Source organism: Tasmannia lanceolata, unplaced genomic scaffold, assembly GCF_043159265.1.
Source record: "Tasmannia lanceolata isolate RefF3 unplaced genomic scaffold, GAP_Taslan_0.1 ptg000019l, whole genome shotgun sequence".
Classification (NCBI taxonomy): domain Eukaryota; kingdom Viridiplantae; phylum Streptophyta; class Magnoliopsida; order Canellales; family Winteraceae; genus Tasmannia; species Tasmannia lanceolata.
Genome location: NW_027518696.1, coordinates 19,724,234 through 19,742,766, shown reverse-complemented (window position 1 = coordinate 19,742,766; position 18,533 = coordinate 19,724,234). Strand labels below are relative to the sequence as shown.

The 18,533-nt window shown below is 38.7% G+C and overlaps 1 protein-coding gene across 2 annotated transcripts in view; it reads left to right on the top strand.

The window, feature by feature from the left end:
• ALB1 (ALBINA 1) overlaps positions 1-18,305 on the top strand; it is a 44,218-nt gene extending 25,913 nt beyond the window's left edge. For both annotated transcript variants that reach the window (XM_077362395.1, XM_077362396.1), the window contains exons 6-15: positions 5,254-5,346; positions 12,181-12,276; positions 13,760-13,900; positions 14,065-14,265; positions 14,644-14,799; positions 15,185-15,292; positions 16,801-16,935; positions 17,037-17,198; positions 17,889-18,009; positions 18,089-18,305. In XM_077362395.1, coding sequence (XP_077218510.1) covers positions 5,254-5,346; positions 12,181-12,276; positions 13,760-13,900; positions 14,065-14,265; positions 14,644-14,799; positions 15,185-15,292; positions 16,801-16,935; positions 17,037-17,198; positions 17,889-18,009; positions 18,089-18,174 — 1,299 coding nt within the window. In that variant the 3' untranslated portion in view covers positions 18,175-18,305. The remainder of the gene's footprint in view (positions 1-5,253; positions 5,347-12,180; positions 12,277-13,759; positions 13,901-14,064; positions 14,266-14,643; positions 14,800-15,184; positions 15,293-16,800; positions 16,936-17,036; positions 17,199-17,888; positions 18,010-18,088) is intronic.
• The last annotated feature ends 228 nt before the right edge of the window (positions 18,306-18,533 follow it).

The following is an 18,533-nucleotide window of genomic DNA, read 5'->3' as shown; positions in this document are numbered from 1 at the left end:
AACATAGTTTTGACTCCAATAATCAGTTTTTGGCTCTCAATCAGATGTCACAATCTCAAATGAACAGTGCCTAACTATAATTTTGAGCCCAAATGTAAGCCCCAAACAGATTATTAAAATCAAAGTTAACCATAGTTTTGACTCCAATAATCAGTTTTGGGCTCTCAATCGGTTCTCACAATCTCAAATGAGAGAGAGAGAGAGAGTAGAGAGAGACAGAGGGAGAGTCATAGAAAGAGAGAGAGTCGAAGAGAGGGAGAGAGACGGTCGGAGAGAGACAGAGTCATAGAGAGAGAGGGGGTCAGAGAGAGACAGAGAGAGGGAGTTAGTTGCTGTGAGAAAGGAGAGAGAGGGCGAACGAGAAAATCCTAAAAAGTCGACTAGTCGACTTATTAGTGTTTTATTTTCTGTTTTTTCAACACCCCCCCCTTTTACTCGGGACAATCCCCTTTTTCTGTAATTTTCCAACCCCCTCCTCCCAATACAAATCGGGTGCACACCCCAAGCGCGCCCGCAAATTTTTTTATTATTTATGTTTGGGTGCATACCCGCCCGATACACGTATCCGGGCGTACCCGCCCGATACTGGTGCGTGGGCTTCCTGAGAGTACCCGTGGAATTGGGGGTAGGGCGATTGATCCATGGCGGGTGGTCGATCCGTGAAAGGGAGGACAACGCCTCTAACGAATCCGACTATGGTAGCCTAGATTCCCTTCCCTCATCTTCATTTCAATAGCCCTCTGCCAGCCTAGGCTAATTATCTTTCAACAAGGGATGGGTATCGCCCCGATACCACCTCAAACACAAAAAGAAGTGTAAGCCCAATGGTTCCCACCTTGGCGATATGTTTTGATGATTCCAAACACAAGTTGATTTGTGTTGTATTTTTAATATGTTTGATGTTGAAGTGTGTGTATTGGAGATTCAAGTAATCAAACACAAAAGTCAAGGACATTACATGGATCGTAACATGAACCAAATGGAGAAGATCATTTGAAGCCAAAGGTCAATGAAGACTTGAAGAGATGAATACATTGAAGAAATCAAGTGTTTGTCAAATCTTAGAATGTAAAAGCCCAATCCTTAGCAAGTACCTATGAGAGGACCAAGGAGCACTTAGCAAAGGTTTATAATGAACTTGAAAATGTATTTGAAATTGTAGGACTAAAGCCCATAGACCATGGCCCAAGACCCTTGAATTTTATATGTTAAAAAGGATTTTTAAACAGGGTTGGTCGACTGGGGTGTCCCGGGCAACTGCGGAAGGAGTACTAGAAATCTAGCACTTGGCTTTCAATAGCGGGTCGGTCGACCGGAGTGATCCGGGCGACCGCGGAATGGCTTCTGTTGAAACAGAAACATTCCCTCATGGTTTGGGGCGGGCGACCACCAAGGGCCTGTTGACCTCGGATAGGTTTTTGAGCTTAAATTTTGAGCGGACAGGTAGCCCTCGCCGGGCGACCCCCATGGGTCCGGTCGACCGTGACGGTAAGAAATTTGAAAATAAAAAAGGGCGTCCAATAGGGGCGGACGACCGCGGTGGCTCGGTCGACCACGCCGGTTTGGCAAACTAGCCGTAGGGGCTTGCGCAGGTTGACTTTTTCAACCCAGTTTTTTACAGTTTTACCCTCAAACGGTCATATTTTCAAATAGGCTATATATATGAGTTTCCTAACCCTCCAAACCAGATTTTCACACACCAAAACTTCATTGGGACATATCTAAAGTGTGAGGAAACCTCCTTGAGCCTCTTGTGAGCTATTTGTTAAGGATTGAGCATAGGACTTAACTTTGTACATCTTTGAAGAGAGAAAATTTGTGTGAGCTTAAGAGCTTCATCCACCCTTGAAGAGGGTTTTATATTTCCATTTTCTTTGATCATAAATTGTATTCGGCGAATGCGAAGGGACGCATAGCCTTCTGAAGAGCAAGTGTTGGAGACGCGGAGCTTTCTCCGGTTCGTGGCGAGTCTTGCAAGGCGGAGCCGAACCAAGTTGTAATTGGGTTGATTCCCGCCATTAAGGGAATCCATAGTGAAGCCATCAACGGATTGTGTTGGTGGAGTGGAGTAGGTTCGGGGTTGGGACCGAACCACTTAAAAATCTCGGTGCAATCTCTCTTTACCCTTGCTCTTTATTTTGTGTGCATTTTGATTTTATTTCTTGTGTGCTTAAGTGCTTTTGCCATTTAATTTAGCTTCTGCATTTGTGTGTTTGGCAAAAAATTTATTTACCCAATTCACCCCCCCCCCCCACCCCACCTCTTGGGCTGCCACCCTGGGATTTCAAGAAGGAAACCCCCCAATATTCTTTTCTGGTTCTTCCTTGATGTAGATCGATAGTGCAGATTATCATAAGATTTTTGCTCTTGTAGAACAATGCTTTTCTTCATGGCGATCTTTCATAAGACATATGTTGGCTCTTCCACTAGGCTTCTGTCCTCAAAGGGAAAAAGGAAAGGAGTGTCGACTTAGAAATGGGATTTTGGCTTGGAAACAATCACCACAAGCATGATATGATATTTTAAGTGGTTCTCCTCTCAAGATTGGCTTCAGGCGGAGTGTGTAGGGTCATTATGTGTTTGTGTCGATGTCAGAGGCTCACATTATTACTTTGTTCATATACGTGGATGATATTGTTCTCACGGGAGATTGTCCTGAAGAAAGTCACAAGGTAAAGAAGTATCTTGGCACTATTTTTAATATTAATGATCTTAGTCTTCTCATATATTTTTTGGGTATTGATATGGCTAAATCAAGGAAAGGCATAATCATTTCTCAGTGGAAATATATATTTGATCTTCTTACATACATTGACCTTCTTGGAACAAAACCTGAATCTGCCTCAATCTTCTCAAATATCTTTTTCCATTCTAAATCAAGGAATAAACTGAATATCTGTTGATGGTTCATGCCTTAGAAGCACAAAGCAGGTGCGGGGGCGGGGAAGCGTGGGGTCTAGAAGATTCTAAGTTTGGGAGCGCGATGGGAGCGTGTAATGTAATATTTTCTTTATATATCTTTCAAAATTCAGTAATAAAAAAATAATAGTTTCTAACCATTTTATATGTATCTTTCAAAAGTTAAGTACATAAAAAACTAGTAATTTCTAACCATCTTTGAAGAGTAATTTCTAACCATCTAAGTTTGGGAGCGCAATGGGAGCGCCTCGTTCCTTGTGCCTTCTGAAGATGCACAAGCCTTTCTGCTTACTCCAATGAAGTAATTTGAAGAGTTGGAGGAGTTTGATGCAAGGAAGTTGGTGATGGTGGGACTTATGGAGTAATAGAAGTAGGCTGGGAGCGTCATGGGAGTATTTCCCGCTCTTTGGGGTCGCGCTCCCTAGAAGCTCCTTAAGGAGCGCTGAATCGAGGTTCTGAGGTGGGAGCGGCACCATGAGAGAAGATTTCTGCTTCTAAGGTTCATGCTACTTTTGAGCTCATGTGGCTCCGATCTTTCTCATAGATATGGATGTTGAAATTTCTACTCCTGTGAAGCACATTGTGATAATTAGGCCACCATACATATTGCCTCTGATCCAGTCTTTCATGACAGCAATAAGCACAGAGAGGTGGACTGTCACTTTGTCCCATCTCTACTCAATTTGTTCCATCTGTGCCTCAGTTAATTGATATATTTATTGAGGCAAAGGTTTTAAATTTCAGTTTCGGTGTCGGTTTCGACCACCACTGAAACCGAAATATTTTGGTTTCGGCCGAAATCATGTAAAAATTATGATAATGATTTTGTGTTTTTAAATTTAGACCAAAATGTCTAAAATTTCTGTGTGATTTCAACTATTTTGGTGGATATTTTTAAAATTTTGGTGGACATAAAAATGGCTAAAAACGAAATTTCAGCCGGAATTTCTGCTTTATTTCGGCAGAATTTCGCAATTTCAATGAGATTTTGCCGAAATCTTGTAATGAAATGACTTCATGTAAATTTCGTTCCGGTTTTCGTTTTGTTTCGGCTGAAATTTAAAACCGTGATTGAGACTACAGTTCGGGATTGTCTTCATTATATTATTGACAAGCTAGGCAAATATGATATCTATGTTCCAGTCTTCATGATATTATTGGCAAGCTGGGCGTGTATGATATCTATGTTCCAGTTTGAGGTAGTGAAGAAGAATAAAGAATAGATGCTATGGGGCCCATCATTTGGATTGTCGCCAGGTAGCAAGGGGGCTTTATTATTGTCGTGAGTTTTGTTTTAGAGGGTTTTTTTTGTTTAATAAAGGGTTAGTTTATTATTGTTGTCTTTTCCCTGTAAACATAAGACATTTAAGTGTACGACTTGTTTGTGTGGGCCCTATTTGGGTTTTCTCAAATTGCACAGCTAATAAAAGATCATGGGCTGTGTTTTCCAATCACACATACACCTTATCTTTCTGTTTCTCATCTTCTCTTTCTTCCTGCTTCCTTGTCTTGTTCATCTCTCTATCTTATCGCGTCTTCTCTATGTATGATTCATTCTTTCTTCACCTCTTCTTTTAACCTTAATTTATAACAGTGCCCTCCATGGAGATTAAAGCCTTATTTCAACGAAATGAAACATATTTTATCAAGTTTTGAGTATTCATTCACCCATATTCACCATGGAGGAAAGACTGGAAATGCAATAAATCCTTGTACATATTCTGTGATTTGGTCATAGATGTCAGATGTAATTTTGTTATTTTATTTTTCTGCGTTTTGCTGGATTTTAGCTTGCTCCTTGTGTACTCATTTTCTGCTTTTAATGAATTACCTGTTAAACAAATATGCATCTGGACCAGATAGTTACAAGAAAATGTGAATCCATGTATTTATGCTGGTTATTTGATGAGTATGTGATGAGCCTATGATCTTGTTTTTTTTCTCTACCTTATGGTCTAAGTGAACATAGAGCAAACTTCATCTAGTGCATATCTGTATACGAGAGTTGACGGAGAATTATTTCATTTCTTGAATAACTTGGAATGAAAGCTTCTGATCTCATGCAAATCCAGAAAAGGAAAAGGTATTCCCAATTTTTGATGATTTAGTAATTTGCATTCACCGTTTTATGGAGTGACAAACTAGATCAGTATGTTTAATTGCATGAATACTCTTGGAGCTTCAGAATATGCCATGACATTGATTTTTTTTTTCATTTATAATGTTTAAGAAAATGATGTCTATTTCCTTGCTAACAAGGTTCATAAAAAGACAAGATTAGTTGGGATTTTTGGATTTTCGAAGTTGCTATTCACTTAGTTTATTGTGGGTCAGATCATTCTGGCAAGGGAGTATTTGAAGGATGTCAGTATCAGCAGGGAGCAATTGAAATACCTGGTCATGGAAGCATTACGAGGTGGTTGCCAGGTTCATATTATGAAACTCTTAATTAAATTCTTTTTGCATTTTGGTCAGTATTCAACTATTTCATTTTATAGACATTGTTTTACTCAAAAATTTTATTTGTGAAGCTATTTGAATAATTTTCTTTGATGTATTTCTCAGGAAAAGTTTTTGTTCGTTACCTGCTTAATATGAAGTTGCACAATCAAACTTATTTGTTGTTAGAAATGTGTCTCATTTTATAGATTGTCTTTTTGATTGCATGTATGCTGTCCCCTCCGTGTTGACAGTTGCAGGGAAATGATTGTGTAGTGGAAATATGTAGTTGAAAGGAATGAAAGGTAATAGGAAGTGGATTGTTTTAGCTGAGAAAACAGAAGACTGGGAGGAAAACTTATGCGAAAAGAAGAAAATTAAAATCATACAGGAAAAATAGTTCCGTGCATTTCAATTTTTTTTTCTTTTTCAACTTGATCCCTTGTCTCCTTCTGATATTTGGTAGTTTAGCATCAATACTTGCACTTATCTTCACCGTGATAATGGTTTCTATTGATGTCCTATGCTTGTATTGTGTTTTCCTTTTGTAAGAAATTAAAATTTTAGCTTTTTGATAGTTATTTACATGTGCAAAGGTACCTTTGACATAAATGTCAGAGTTACTATTTGACATTTATGGATCTCATTGCCAGCACCAACAAAAGGGTTGTAGATGCCCCTCCCCTTAGGCGAGTCATATTAGCTTTTTTTGAACGAAATTAATCATATTAGCTTTTCTTATCTTTATATGCTTAAACATGATTAACGAATTCAGCATTGTCATCTTTCGATCGATGTTTTTTACATAATTTTAAGTTATTTTAGTTGCAACCTAAGACCAATGATGTATAGTTTGTTTTAATTATTCATTATTTTGGTAATTAGAAAAGGAGAATAATAGAGAAGAGTTTCTACAATCGGTGAAAGAGAGGGAGAGGGAGTTGGAAGGATGAGAATCTAACTACTATATATAAAGGCAAAATGGTGGGTTATTTTCTTAGGATGAGAATCTAACTACTATATATAAAGGCAAAATGGTGGGTTATTTTCTTCCACCCTTTGCCTCTATTTCCAGTTGCGTCCCACAGCCTTAATTCCCCTTGTGTCCCACAGCCCAGAGAATTTTTGTCATTTGTATTTGCAAGAGAGAAAACGTAAGAAAATTTCCTTTTTCACTGCTATGCTTTTTCTACCACCAATAAGATCTCTCCACTTGCCCACAAGTCAACATCAACAATCGACGCTTACAAAGTCTTCTTCCAGGCGCTGATATCCCCCCCCCCCCTTGAGGCTATTTCCCCACCCCCCTGACGGCCCACTAACTATAAAGCACGTTTCCTATCTACTTTTTACCGGCTAAGCATTAACTCCCTTTTTCTCTCCCCTTCTACGATAAAACCACCCTCCTCTACTCTACAGCCGTACAACACTACATCAAGCAAGATAGGCCCCATCATAGGATGATCCAAACCATCCATTCGATGGCCCACAACGTAAATAGGTTGCACCCCAAAATAATATGGAAACCTTATAGATCGGAGGGTTGTGATCATCCTGTGGAAATGATTTTGGGGGCACAACCTATTTACGTTGTAGCCCATCAAATGGACGGCTTGGTCCATCATATTGTGTGGACCATACACTTCATTTTGAAAAATATAAGTGGGGCCTACAATTGGGCCTTAACGCGACTGTACGACATGAACCATAGGATGATCCAAGCCGTCCATTTGATGGAACACAATGTAAATAGGTTTTGCCCCAAAAATCATTTCCATGGGATGATCGCAACCCTCCAATCTATAGAGGTTTCTATAACTTGCAGTTTGTCTTTAGATCAGAGGGCTAGGATCATCCTTTGGAAATGATATTTTGGGGTGCAATCTATTTACGTTGTGGGCCATCGAATGGATGGTTTGGATCATCCTATGGTGGGGCCTACCTTGCTCACAGATTAAAACAAATTAATTGTTGGGCCCACCAACAGTTCATGCATGTTAGAGAGAGACTGGATTGGAGTAGCGTTGTTCCGGTAAAAAGTAGATAGGAAACGGGCTTTATGGGTTACGTGACTTACGTCTCACTTTTCCCGTTAGTGGGCCGTAGCGGGGGGGGGGGGGGGGGGGGGGGGGAGGGAATAGCCTCCAACGGGGGGAGGTTAAAAACCCTCTTCACATGCTTAAAAAAACTCTCTTGTACCGATCTCGTGGGAGCTCAAACGCCATATCAATGGACATTGCATCACTGTTCATCTACCAGAGGAATTCCACCTCAGGGTGGGAGAGAAGGAGCTTTCGGATCAATGGAAGCTTGGCCCAAAATCCCGCCATTTCAGCATCATCCCACCATTTCAGCATCAACAAGGGCCATGTTATAGAAGATCTCAATCCCGTGAAGCCGACAGTAATCGATCTTGTTCTTGATAGATTTCAAAAGATAGTGATCGCTTACAGGGTTTTCGCATGCCTTGGGAGAGGATTCAGTGACGAGGAGTATGCGGGCTTACCGGGGCCAATGAAATTGGCGAAATTAGGGTTTTGATTGAGCCATTTGGAACGTCGTTCGTCTCAATCGGTGATTTTCAGGCCCAAGCTGTAGGGTTTGTTGGGATCTTGAGGGGTTTCATCATCTTCTTATTCTTCATTTGGTTTTAGTGGTTGGTTGTTATGTTGGTCTCGGTTTCTTCGAGGACTATGTGGGGTTTGGATCATTTGCGAAAGGCGAGATGGTGTCGGATCTCGTTTAAGTAGTGACTTCTTAACATTAGTAATGTTAAGAAAATGGAATTTACTAATGTTAAGAAGTTTGCCAGCTCAATATCAACACAGCTTTGTCAAGAGTGTCAAGAAACAGTACCAATCTAATTCAGACCTTGAGATCAAGGCCAATTCATCTTGGAAGCAGTTCTTAAATCGATTATCCTCAAAGAATGATACTCTCACACCATCCAATTTGATTCGTGTGTGATTTATGCAGTAGAGCTCTCTAGTATTCAATTAAGGAATTTCGCATATTTACAGAAAAACCAATGTGCTTTTTGGTATTGGTTTGGGGACAAAGGCATTGAAAGTACTGAAATCTGCATAAGCTCCAATCATCCTATGGTTCATGTCGTACAGTAACGTTAAGGCCCAATTGTAGGCCCCACTTATATTTTTTCAAAATGAAGTGTACGGTCCACACAATATGATGGTCCAAGCCGTCCATTTGATGGGCCGCAACGTAAATAGGTTGTGCCCCCAAAATCATTTCCACAGGATGATCACAACCCTCCGATCTATAAGGTTTTCCATATTATTTTGGCGTGCAACCTATTTACGTTGTGGGCCATCGAATGGATGGTTTGGATCATCCTATGGTGGGGCCTACCTTGCTTGATGTAGTGTTGTACGGCTGTGTAGAGTAGAGGGGGTGGTTTTATCGTAGAAGGGGAGAGAAAAAGGGAGTTAATGCTTAGCCGGTAAAAAGTAGATAGGAAACGTGCTTTATAGTTGGTGGGCCGTCGAGGGGGAGAAATATCAGGGCCCGAAAGAAGACTTTGTAAGCGTTGATTGTTTATGTTGACTTGTGGGCAAGTGGAGAGATCTTATTGGTGGTAGGAAAGCATAGCAGTGAAAAAGAAAATTTTCTTACGTTTTCTCTCTTGCAAATGCAAATGACAAAAATGCCTTGGGCTGTGGGACACAAGGGGAATTAAGGCTGTGGGATACAACTGGAAATAAAGGAATAGGGTGGAAGAAAATAACCCACCATTTTGCCTTTATATATATATATAGTAGTTAGATTAGTGAGGTACGTCTCAAGAATGGTAGTTTGGGAAAAAGTATAGAGACATCGATGAGGTGCGTTTCAAATTTTTACAAGGATAAATTCTTAGATGTCGCAATGAAGTTCGTTTCTGGTTGGACATGTGGCTGTGTGGGGAACTTTTATGCAATGCTTTTCCACAATTATTCCGGATTGCTGTTAACCGAGGGGCATCAATTGTGGAATATTTAGATCGCTCAAATGGAAATGGGAGGCATTTTGGGATATCAAATTTCGCAAGCTTTTAAAGTTTGATGAGATTATACTTTTGACTAATTTGCTACATCTACTGAATCAATCTTATTGCTCCCTGTTCGAACACGATAAATGGATTTGGGTACCCGACTCAAAAGGCGGATTCTCTGTGCGATCTTTCTTCCGGCGTATGTGCAACGGAGAAGGTTCATCATCTAGACGAGCTCGAGTATTGCGCTCTTTCATTCCTCCTCGCATTGCGGCTTTCTCGTGGACGGTTACGTATCGTTGCATAAACACATGTGACCGTCTCAAAAGAAGGTGCTTGCAGATGGCTAGTTGGTGTGTTTTATGCCGAAACGTGGAAGAGACTCTCTACCATCTTCTTTTATTATGTCCGTTCTCTTATGCGGTATGGATGTCTGTCATATGCCTATTTGGAGTATCTTCTGTTTTGCCGAATTGTATATCAAAGCTTCTCATGAATTGGGAGGGGGCTTACCATGGGCGCAATGGTTATTCATTATGGTCATCCATTCCCTACGCTGTTATATGGCTGCTGTACAATGAGAGGAATAATAGAATTTTTCATAATAAACAAAAGACATGGCAGCATATCGATTTGGATTCTAAACTCGCGATGATCTCTTGGTACAAGGCTAAAAGCGAAGAGCCCGTATTCAGCTGGGGATATGCTTAGGAATTGGAATATGATCATCTCGGAACGCCCACTGAGGAAGATCATTTCACCAAGATGGACGGCTCCTCCCGCTGGATGGTTTAAATTGAATTTTGATGGGAGTTCATTTGGAAATCCTCGACCGGCGGGTATTGGCGGAGTCCTTCGTAATGAGTTGAGGGACAAGATTATGTCCTTTTCAGGTCCAATCGGAGTTAGCGATGCAAATTCTGCGGAGGCCAGAGCACTATTGTTTGGACTTAAATGGTATGCGGCTAACAATATGGGACCTCCCATTGTGGAGGGTGACTCGTCTAATGCTTTGGCCTGGGCTGCAAATAAGGCTTCTGGACCATGGCGTATTTCTTGTGTCCTTGATGAGATTCGTGATCTTGTTCGCATCATCCGACCAAAACTACGCCATCAACACCGTTCGGCCAATTCAAGAGCCGATGAACTGGCAAAGGTAGGGACTAGCTTGTCAGATACCATTATCTCATATGTTGACATGGATGGAAATTTGGGAGATTAAATGATCATATCTTGCTTTGGCTTATTATTGATCAGCATCTCTTGTAATCCTTGTAATTTGTTACAGGGACCTCTTGTCCCCGTCTTTGTAATTACTGGATTATTGGAATAAATCTTTGTTATCTTGCAAAAAAGAAAAAAAAATTCTTAGATGTGAAAATTCAATTATTTTTCTCATGTAAATGGACTGCACGTGCATTTTTACTAGTTAGATTGTAAAAGCAAATGTAGAGCTCCTAGCAATGTAATACATAAAGAATAAAGAAACTACTAGTTTTGGTCACTTGGTCAAATGAACCTAGTGACTTGATGGTTCAACTAGTTGTCTTGTGTATATGATATAACATGATATAATATGTGTGTGTGTGTATAGAAAGAGAAGGGGTATTTTATCCCTGTTTTTCGTTAATTAGAACTAAAGGCAGTTGATGCAAAAATTAATTTTGCCTTTAAAAAAAAACAGCCAGTTGATGTAAGCAATCAGAAAAAACATGAGGGAAAATTGATAAATATTGAGTCGTAGAAATTTGATACATCAAGGTAGAAGATGATTAGAATCCTTTTAATCTATATTACAGATTTGAAGCTCCAAAACCATGGAGGTCTGAACAGAAGCTAATAAAGTCCTACCAATATGTGTGTGCGTGTGCGCACACTCGCCTGTCTTTCTGTCTGTCATCTGTCGTCCATTATTCTATAAAAATCCTAATTAATCTCAGACGTCACTCTAATACCTAACCTGATTTCGAAACACATCTTCCAAAGCCTCAAACACAAGTAAAACCCAACTTGCACACCCAACGTTTGTGAAATTTATGGGCTCTGGAAATCCACTAAAATGGCTTTATATAATGACAAATACTTTAAAACTTAAAAAATATTATACCCCTAAAAATTAAAGAGTGCCACCAAAACTCACATAAAAGATGACTTTGTGACTCCTAACAAGAAAATAAGGTTCCTAACATCAATTGGAGAAGATTACAACTGTAAACCCCTAAATCCTGGTCATACAAACACCATTTGTACCGATGCCAACCATTTCCCTTTGATTGTACAACAATGGAGAAGTACACTAGTCGACATTATCCACACAGCCCGTGACATCAGCACAGGACCTTTTCTCCCTTTATGCTACCCTCTGCTTGAAACCCCTGATGAGGAAATTGTAGAACTGGGGTTTAAACTCCATAGTCAGTGAGAAATAAGAGTAGATCTATGTTTTTAGGCAACTAATACCATCTACAACATATGAGAAGAGAAAGGAGAAGGATTTTTCATGGAATAAAACATATTGGCTTGTACATTCAATATTCCGTTTTTATTATTAATCCATTTACATAAAAATTATATGTATGTTATACTCCGTAAAAGGACTATGATACCCTTGGATATACTAAACAGTGTGGTCGTTAAAAAAAATTAGAGATTCTTCACAAGTATATCAATTTGTGCTTTTCAAGTTAATTTCTACATTCAGTGATGTGAATTTCAAAAGCATATCTAGAATCATGTTTATTGCAAATAATACCTCAAAATACATATGGTGATTCTAGAGAATAAGTGCATATAGAGTATTACTAATGTAAATCGTTTATGGTCAATTACAGGGACATAGAGCTGAGTTGTATGCTGCACGAGTTGCAAAATGCTTGGCTGCTCTGGACGGTCGAGAAAAAGTCAATGTGGACGACCTCAAGAGAGCTGTAAGTATTTTTCTTCTGCATGATGCTCACTAAAGTAAGACCTTTGTATCGTCACAGAATTTATTGGGGAAACATACCCATTCCATGTTCCTATCAACCATATATATTGAATGCTCACTAAATTAAAACCTTTTTTTTTTCTTTTCGATAAACCTTTGCACCGTCACAGGATTTCCGTGGAAACATACTCATATGCCATTTTCCAATCAACCATGAATGTTGAATAGATTAAATTCATGGCAAGGTAAAAATTTGTTATGAGTAATGTCTTTACATATACAACTACACCCCCATCCCCTACACACGCTGACGACAGGGATTCACAGCTATGATACCAAGATACTTGTTGCGGCCCCATGCAATGGGTCCGGCACAACATGATACTGATACCCGTATTGGATACTTAATGGATATTTTTGTTGGTTAAAATCATAACCACATCGTAAACATGTCACTCTCTTTGACTTAACTATTGTGCTTTATACTTCTTAGCGTTAAATATTTTTCATTATAATTTTGAGGTCTTATAGATCATATTTCAGATTTATTATTAAGTCCATCGTCTAAATTAAATCTATTTTCTTTTTATGCTGTTTTATTAATAGATGCCTTGTGTTTTATCACATGGCATGGGATACCTGCATCTTTATCCGTGTCCTACATTTTTAAAACTGCCAAGTTGTATCTTCGTTCCTGTGACCGTGTTTATATCTGTATCTGCTTTTGAGTATCATACATTAGCAGGTGAAATGCTCATGCCAAAAGTTAGAGGTATTTTTGCATTAAAAAATTAGGTATTTCCCAATTTGGCTAGAGGAAGGACAACATGGCTTTCATTGTAACTTATCTGTCTAAGCACACGTCAAAACCCTGCAATCTTCTTTCTATAAACATTGTTAAAGTATAAAAGATAAATAACACCTTTCTCTAACAGCTTAAGCTTTTGGAGAAGTTGATAAGTTAACATGGTATCAGAGCCAAGGTCTCGAGTTCAAACCTCCCGGATAGCAAAAATCCACATGCGATGGTCAGCCCAAAGTTGGGACCACATGTGCCATGTGTTTGCCAAGTGGGCCACACGTGCGGGGGAGTGTTAAAGTATAAAACCACATGTGCCATGTGTTTGCCAAGTGGGCCACACGTGCGGGGGAGTGTTAAAGTATAAAAGATAAATAATGCCTTTCTCCAACAGCTTAAGCTTTTGGAGAAGTTGGTAAGTTAAAATAGCTTTATTTTTAAAGTCAAAAATGTAATTGTTGTGTTTTCCTCCCACTTTTGTTGTTTTTTCCATTTTGAACACACGCATTGTCTTCTAGTAGAATCTGTTGTTGTTGCATGCAAGGTGCTTATGTGAGCATATATATTGTTATCTTTTGTATATGCGCTTTACCTCTACCAAAATTATCAATTCAGAACAAATTTATTTGTGCTCATAAATGGGTTGGTTTGTAACATAAGCAACATGTCATGTCTGACTTTGCAGGCAGAGTTGGTCATTCTTCCTCGCTCGATCATCAACGAGAACCCACAAGAACAACAAAACCAGCCGCCACCACCTCCTCCACCTCCACCGCCACAAAATCAAGATTCAGCTGAGGACCAAAGTGAAGAGGACGATCAAGAGGTATGTTTCCTTTTTTGGAACTCCAATTTCTTTAGTTCATTACTTCTGTCTGTTTCTCGTGTTCATTTTAGAAATAGCTGATTATTGTTTACTTCTTACACTTCTTATCTGCGAGTGGTGAAAATTTGCCTGGTTTAAAATGTGAAGGATATCTCTGTGACCAGGAGGATAATGACCAAGAGAACGAACAACAAGAGGAACAAGTACCTGAAGAGTTTATCTTTGATGCTGAGGGGGGTATAGTAGATGAAAAGCTTCTCTTCTTTGCACAACAAGCACAAAGAAGGCGAGGCAAAGCTGGGCGAGCCAAGAATGTTATTTTTTCAGAGGATAGAGGGAGATATATAAAGCCTATGCTCCCAAAGGTTTGTCTCACAATGCTTTGCTAATCAAATTGTGACAGGTTTATGACTTAGGAACTTGCACTAAGAAACCTTAATGAAATTTGCATAACCAAAGCATCATAGTGTAATTAAATTTGAGCTCGATTCTTATGTGGTGTACTAAATGATGGTGGAAGCTTTTTGTAGTCTGAATGCTTCAAAAAAAAAGTTCTGTAGTCTGAATGTGCATAAAAAACACATTGCCTGAAGAATTTCTGAAACGTCTGCAATTTCTAGTTAGTTAAAATCACAGCTTTGTGAAAAACCAGTTATTTTAAACATAATTTTTATTTTTTATTTTTTTTCATGTTATGTTGACTTCTTTTTATTGGTTTCCACATCATCAATAAACCTAAGCAGGGCCCTGTAAAGAGACTAGCTGTTGACGCAACCCTCAGAGCAGCTGCACCGTATCAAAAGTTGCGGAGGGAGAAGGACATTCAAAAGATTAAGAAAGTGTTTGTAGAGAAGACTGATATGAGAGCAAAAAGAATGGCGCGAAAAGCAGGAGCCTTGGTAATTTTGATATTCTCTGATTAAAATCACATGCGAAATATATCAATTTATAGTGTCTTATTATTGTAAGCTCATCACCTGACACTTGCATTGATTAAGTAGTGAAATCAGTTAGTCAAATTCAATGTTGCCCTTTAAATTGTGATGAAAACTTCGAATATGGATGCACAACCTTCCGCCAGTTTTTTCACTTTTTTTTTTGGATAGTACATCTATGATGCAGTTTTACTTCCTAAAAGTCTAAGGCTACAAATATTCGAACTCAAAATGGGACAAAAGGAAAGAAATGTGGAATCTTCAATCTTTTTCAACTGTAGTTCTGCAAATTGCAACTATAAATTCCTCGGGTGTGGCATTTCCAAATCTAATGTGTAGTTCATGGCAGGTAATATTTGTCGTTGATGCTAGTGGGAGCATGGCATTGAACCGCATGCAGAATGCGAAAGGTGCAGCATTGCAGTTACTTGCTGAGAGTTATACAAGCAGAGACCAGGTTAGATTAAAGTCTTAGCAACTTGCCCCATGAAAAAGGAAATTTTGTTACTTGACTGAATGATAATTCATATCAATCTAGTTTTATTTTTTCTTTCCAATAGTAGTAATCATAGAAGCAGGAATCTTCCTCTTGGGTGCCGCTCCCAAGTTAGAACTGTGATTCAGCTCTCCAAAGGAAGGAAATCGCTCCTATAATGCTCCCGAAGAGACGGAAACCACTCTCATGACGCTCCCAACCTGCTCCAGCAGTCCCACCATCACTAACTTCCTTACATCAAACTCCTCCAACTCTTCAAATTACTTCATTGGAGCAAGCACAAATGCGTCTTCATAAGGCAGGAGGAAAGAGTGCACGAAAATGAAGATGATTAGAAATTATTCAATTACTAATTTTTTAATGTACTTAAATTTTGAAAGTTATATAAGAGAAGATGGTTAGAAATTACTATTTCTTGATGTACTTGAATTTTGAATAACATATAAAGAAAAAATTAGATAAATGCTCCCATGGTGCTCGCAACCATACTCTTCTAGACCCCCACGCTTCCCCAACCCTTCGCTTGCCTCCGCCCCGCACCCGCTTCGTGCTTCTAAGGTCTTAATCTTTAACACGTGGTTTCTTCTACAATTTTGATTCATTTGGCCTTCAATTCTACTCAGACTGCATTCCTTCTTCCTGCAATAACTCATTTTGTCTCGAGGAAAAATGGGTGTGTACTGTAATGCTTCTTGGTATCATTCCCCAACATACCCGTGAAAACATGTCCATAACTTTGTTATACAGAGCAAACCAGAAATGAAAGAAGTAACTATCTTACCATGCCAAAAAAAAAAAAAAAACTATTTCTGGTAGAAGTACCCTTTTCATTCCTTCTCAAGCCCTTTTATATGAAAGGACTCATGTATCTTGTTTCGTGCATATTTCAAGAAAATATAAATGTAACCTTTCTTGAAACTTTTTCATGGATCCGTGCATTTGTATCATACAGGTAGGGGTGTTCGTTTGGTTATAACCGAACCGAATAAACTGAAATTTGATTACCGAAATAATTTCAGTTATCAAATTTTGATAACCGAAACCGAACCGAAATTTCTAAAAATCGAACCAAAACCGAACCGATTAAAAATTCGGTTATTCGGTTAGTGGGAGAAAAAGAGGGAAAAAGCAAAATCTCTGTTTGGATCGGAGGGCTAGGATCATCCTATCAAAATAATTTTTTGAGCAGAACCTAATTAACTTGTGATCAATCAAATGGACGGTTTTGATCATCCAACGGAGTGCCCATATAGCACTTTTTTTTGAAAAAATAATGGTTTTTATCATAATTTCGGTTATTCGGTTAACCGAATTTTTTTTTGAGATAACCGAATTTCCAAAAAAGAAGAACCGAAAAGGGAAAAAACCGAACCGAACCGACGGGTCGGTTCGGTTATTTGGTTATAACCGAATAATGAACACCCCTACATACAAGTAAAGTTTCTCTGACTGATAATAATTTTGTGCAGGTTTCTATCATTCCTTTCCGTGGAGATTCTGCAGAAGTTCTTCTACCTCCTTCAAGGTCAATTGCAATGGCAAGAAAGCGCCTTGAGAGACTCCCGTGTGGTGGAGGTTCACCCTTAGCTCACGGTCTTAGTACGGTATCAGATCAAAAACCCCAAACTGTATTGTGTATTCTGTTCTAGAACCACATTTTTTTTGTTCGTTCGTTCTCATAACAGTTTCTTTTTAAACTTTCTAGGCTGTTAGAGTTGGATTAAATGCAGAGAAGAGCGGTGACGTTGGACGTATTATGATTGTGGCAATAACCGATGGAAGGGCCAACATATCATTAAAAAGATCTACTGACCCTGAAGCCAGTGCTTCCGCCGATACTCCTAGACCTTCTTCAAAAGAATTAAAGGTAATCACTGCATGTAAGACCAAATTTTATAAGTTAAAATTTATGAGTTTTTCAGGAAATGTATAATGTAGCAAGATTTTATGAGCAGGCTAAAGTCTCCTTTTCGTGTAACATTCACAAAATAAATAATGAATTCTGTGCAACAAAATCTAGTTTTTCCAAATGGTTTAATTGATCTCGTGAATATTTTTCCTACTATATGTTTATTTTCCCCAAATAAAATGAAGAAGCTAAGAAGCACTTGCACTAAGAGTTCACTTAATCCTGGATTTTACAAGCTAAAACCTGGATTTTATAAGCTAAAACCTGTTTTTTATAAGCTAAAATCAGGGATTGTAAAATCCAAGTTTTAGCTTATAAAATCCAGGTTTTAGCTTGTAAAATCCAGGATTTTTCAATCTTGGATTATAAAATCCATGTATCCAAACTGCCCCCAACGCTAACAGGGTGCTTAGATAATTTTCAGTAAATCAACTATTTCTAGGTTTTCCTTCTTGAATTTCATGGATATATGTTTATACTGATATCCTTTCAAATTTCACCAGTCCTACATTAAATTATAAACTTTAGTTAATCTAAAGAAGATGCCTATTTGAAATGTTCTGCTCGTTTAAATTCTCATATTTCATTTCTTCATGCAGTAATAAACTTTAATTTACTTATTTGGAATTCTTTTTCTTCCTCTCCAAGGATGAGATTCTAGATGTAGCTGGAAAAATCTACAAAGCAGGGATGTCTCTTCTAGTTATCGATACAGAAAACAAGTTTGTATCAACTGGATTCGCAAAGGAAATTGCTAGAGTTGCCCAAGGTACGTAATTTAAGTAATTAAATTCCAACCACTAAGAAAATTCTCATATAATTCAAATCTCCTTGATTTTGTATGGCAGGGAAATATTACTACTTGCCAAATGCTTCTGATGCTGTTATCTCTGCTACAACAAGGGAGGCTTTGTCAGCCTTAAAAAGCTCCTGATTTGAGTAAGCAAGAGGATCACCAGTTTTGTAATGGTATCTTGTACTCATATGAAGTGTAAAATGTATTTCACTATCTACTTGGATGTTCTATATAGATATTTATGCAATATTTGTTCTTTTACTTCTTTAGAGTGAACTTTTGATCCAGGAGGGTCCATGACAGACCAGAAAATCTGAGTGAAATATTTGGTGATGGATGATAAGAATGCTGTATGGATAAAGATATGGGTATCCCTTAAACACTGCTTAAGAACTCTCTGAGTCGCTCGTCGAATCACCCAAGTCGACCCAGTTTCGGCCGAGTTTCTGTCTGAGTACAAGTTTTGCCCTGCCAAGCCAATTAAAAACTCCTTGACT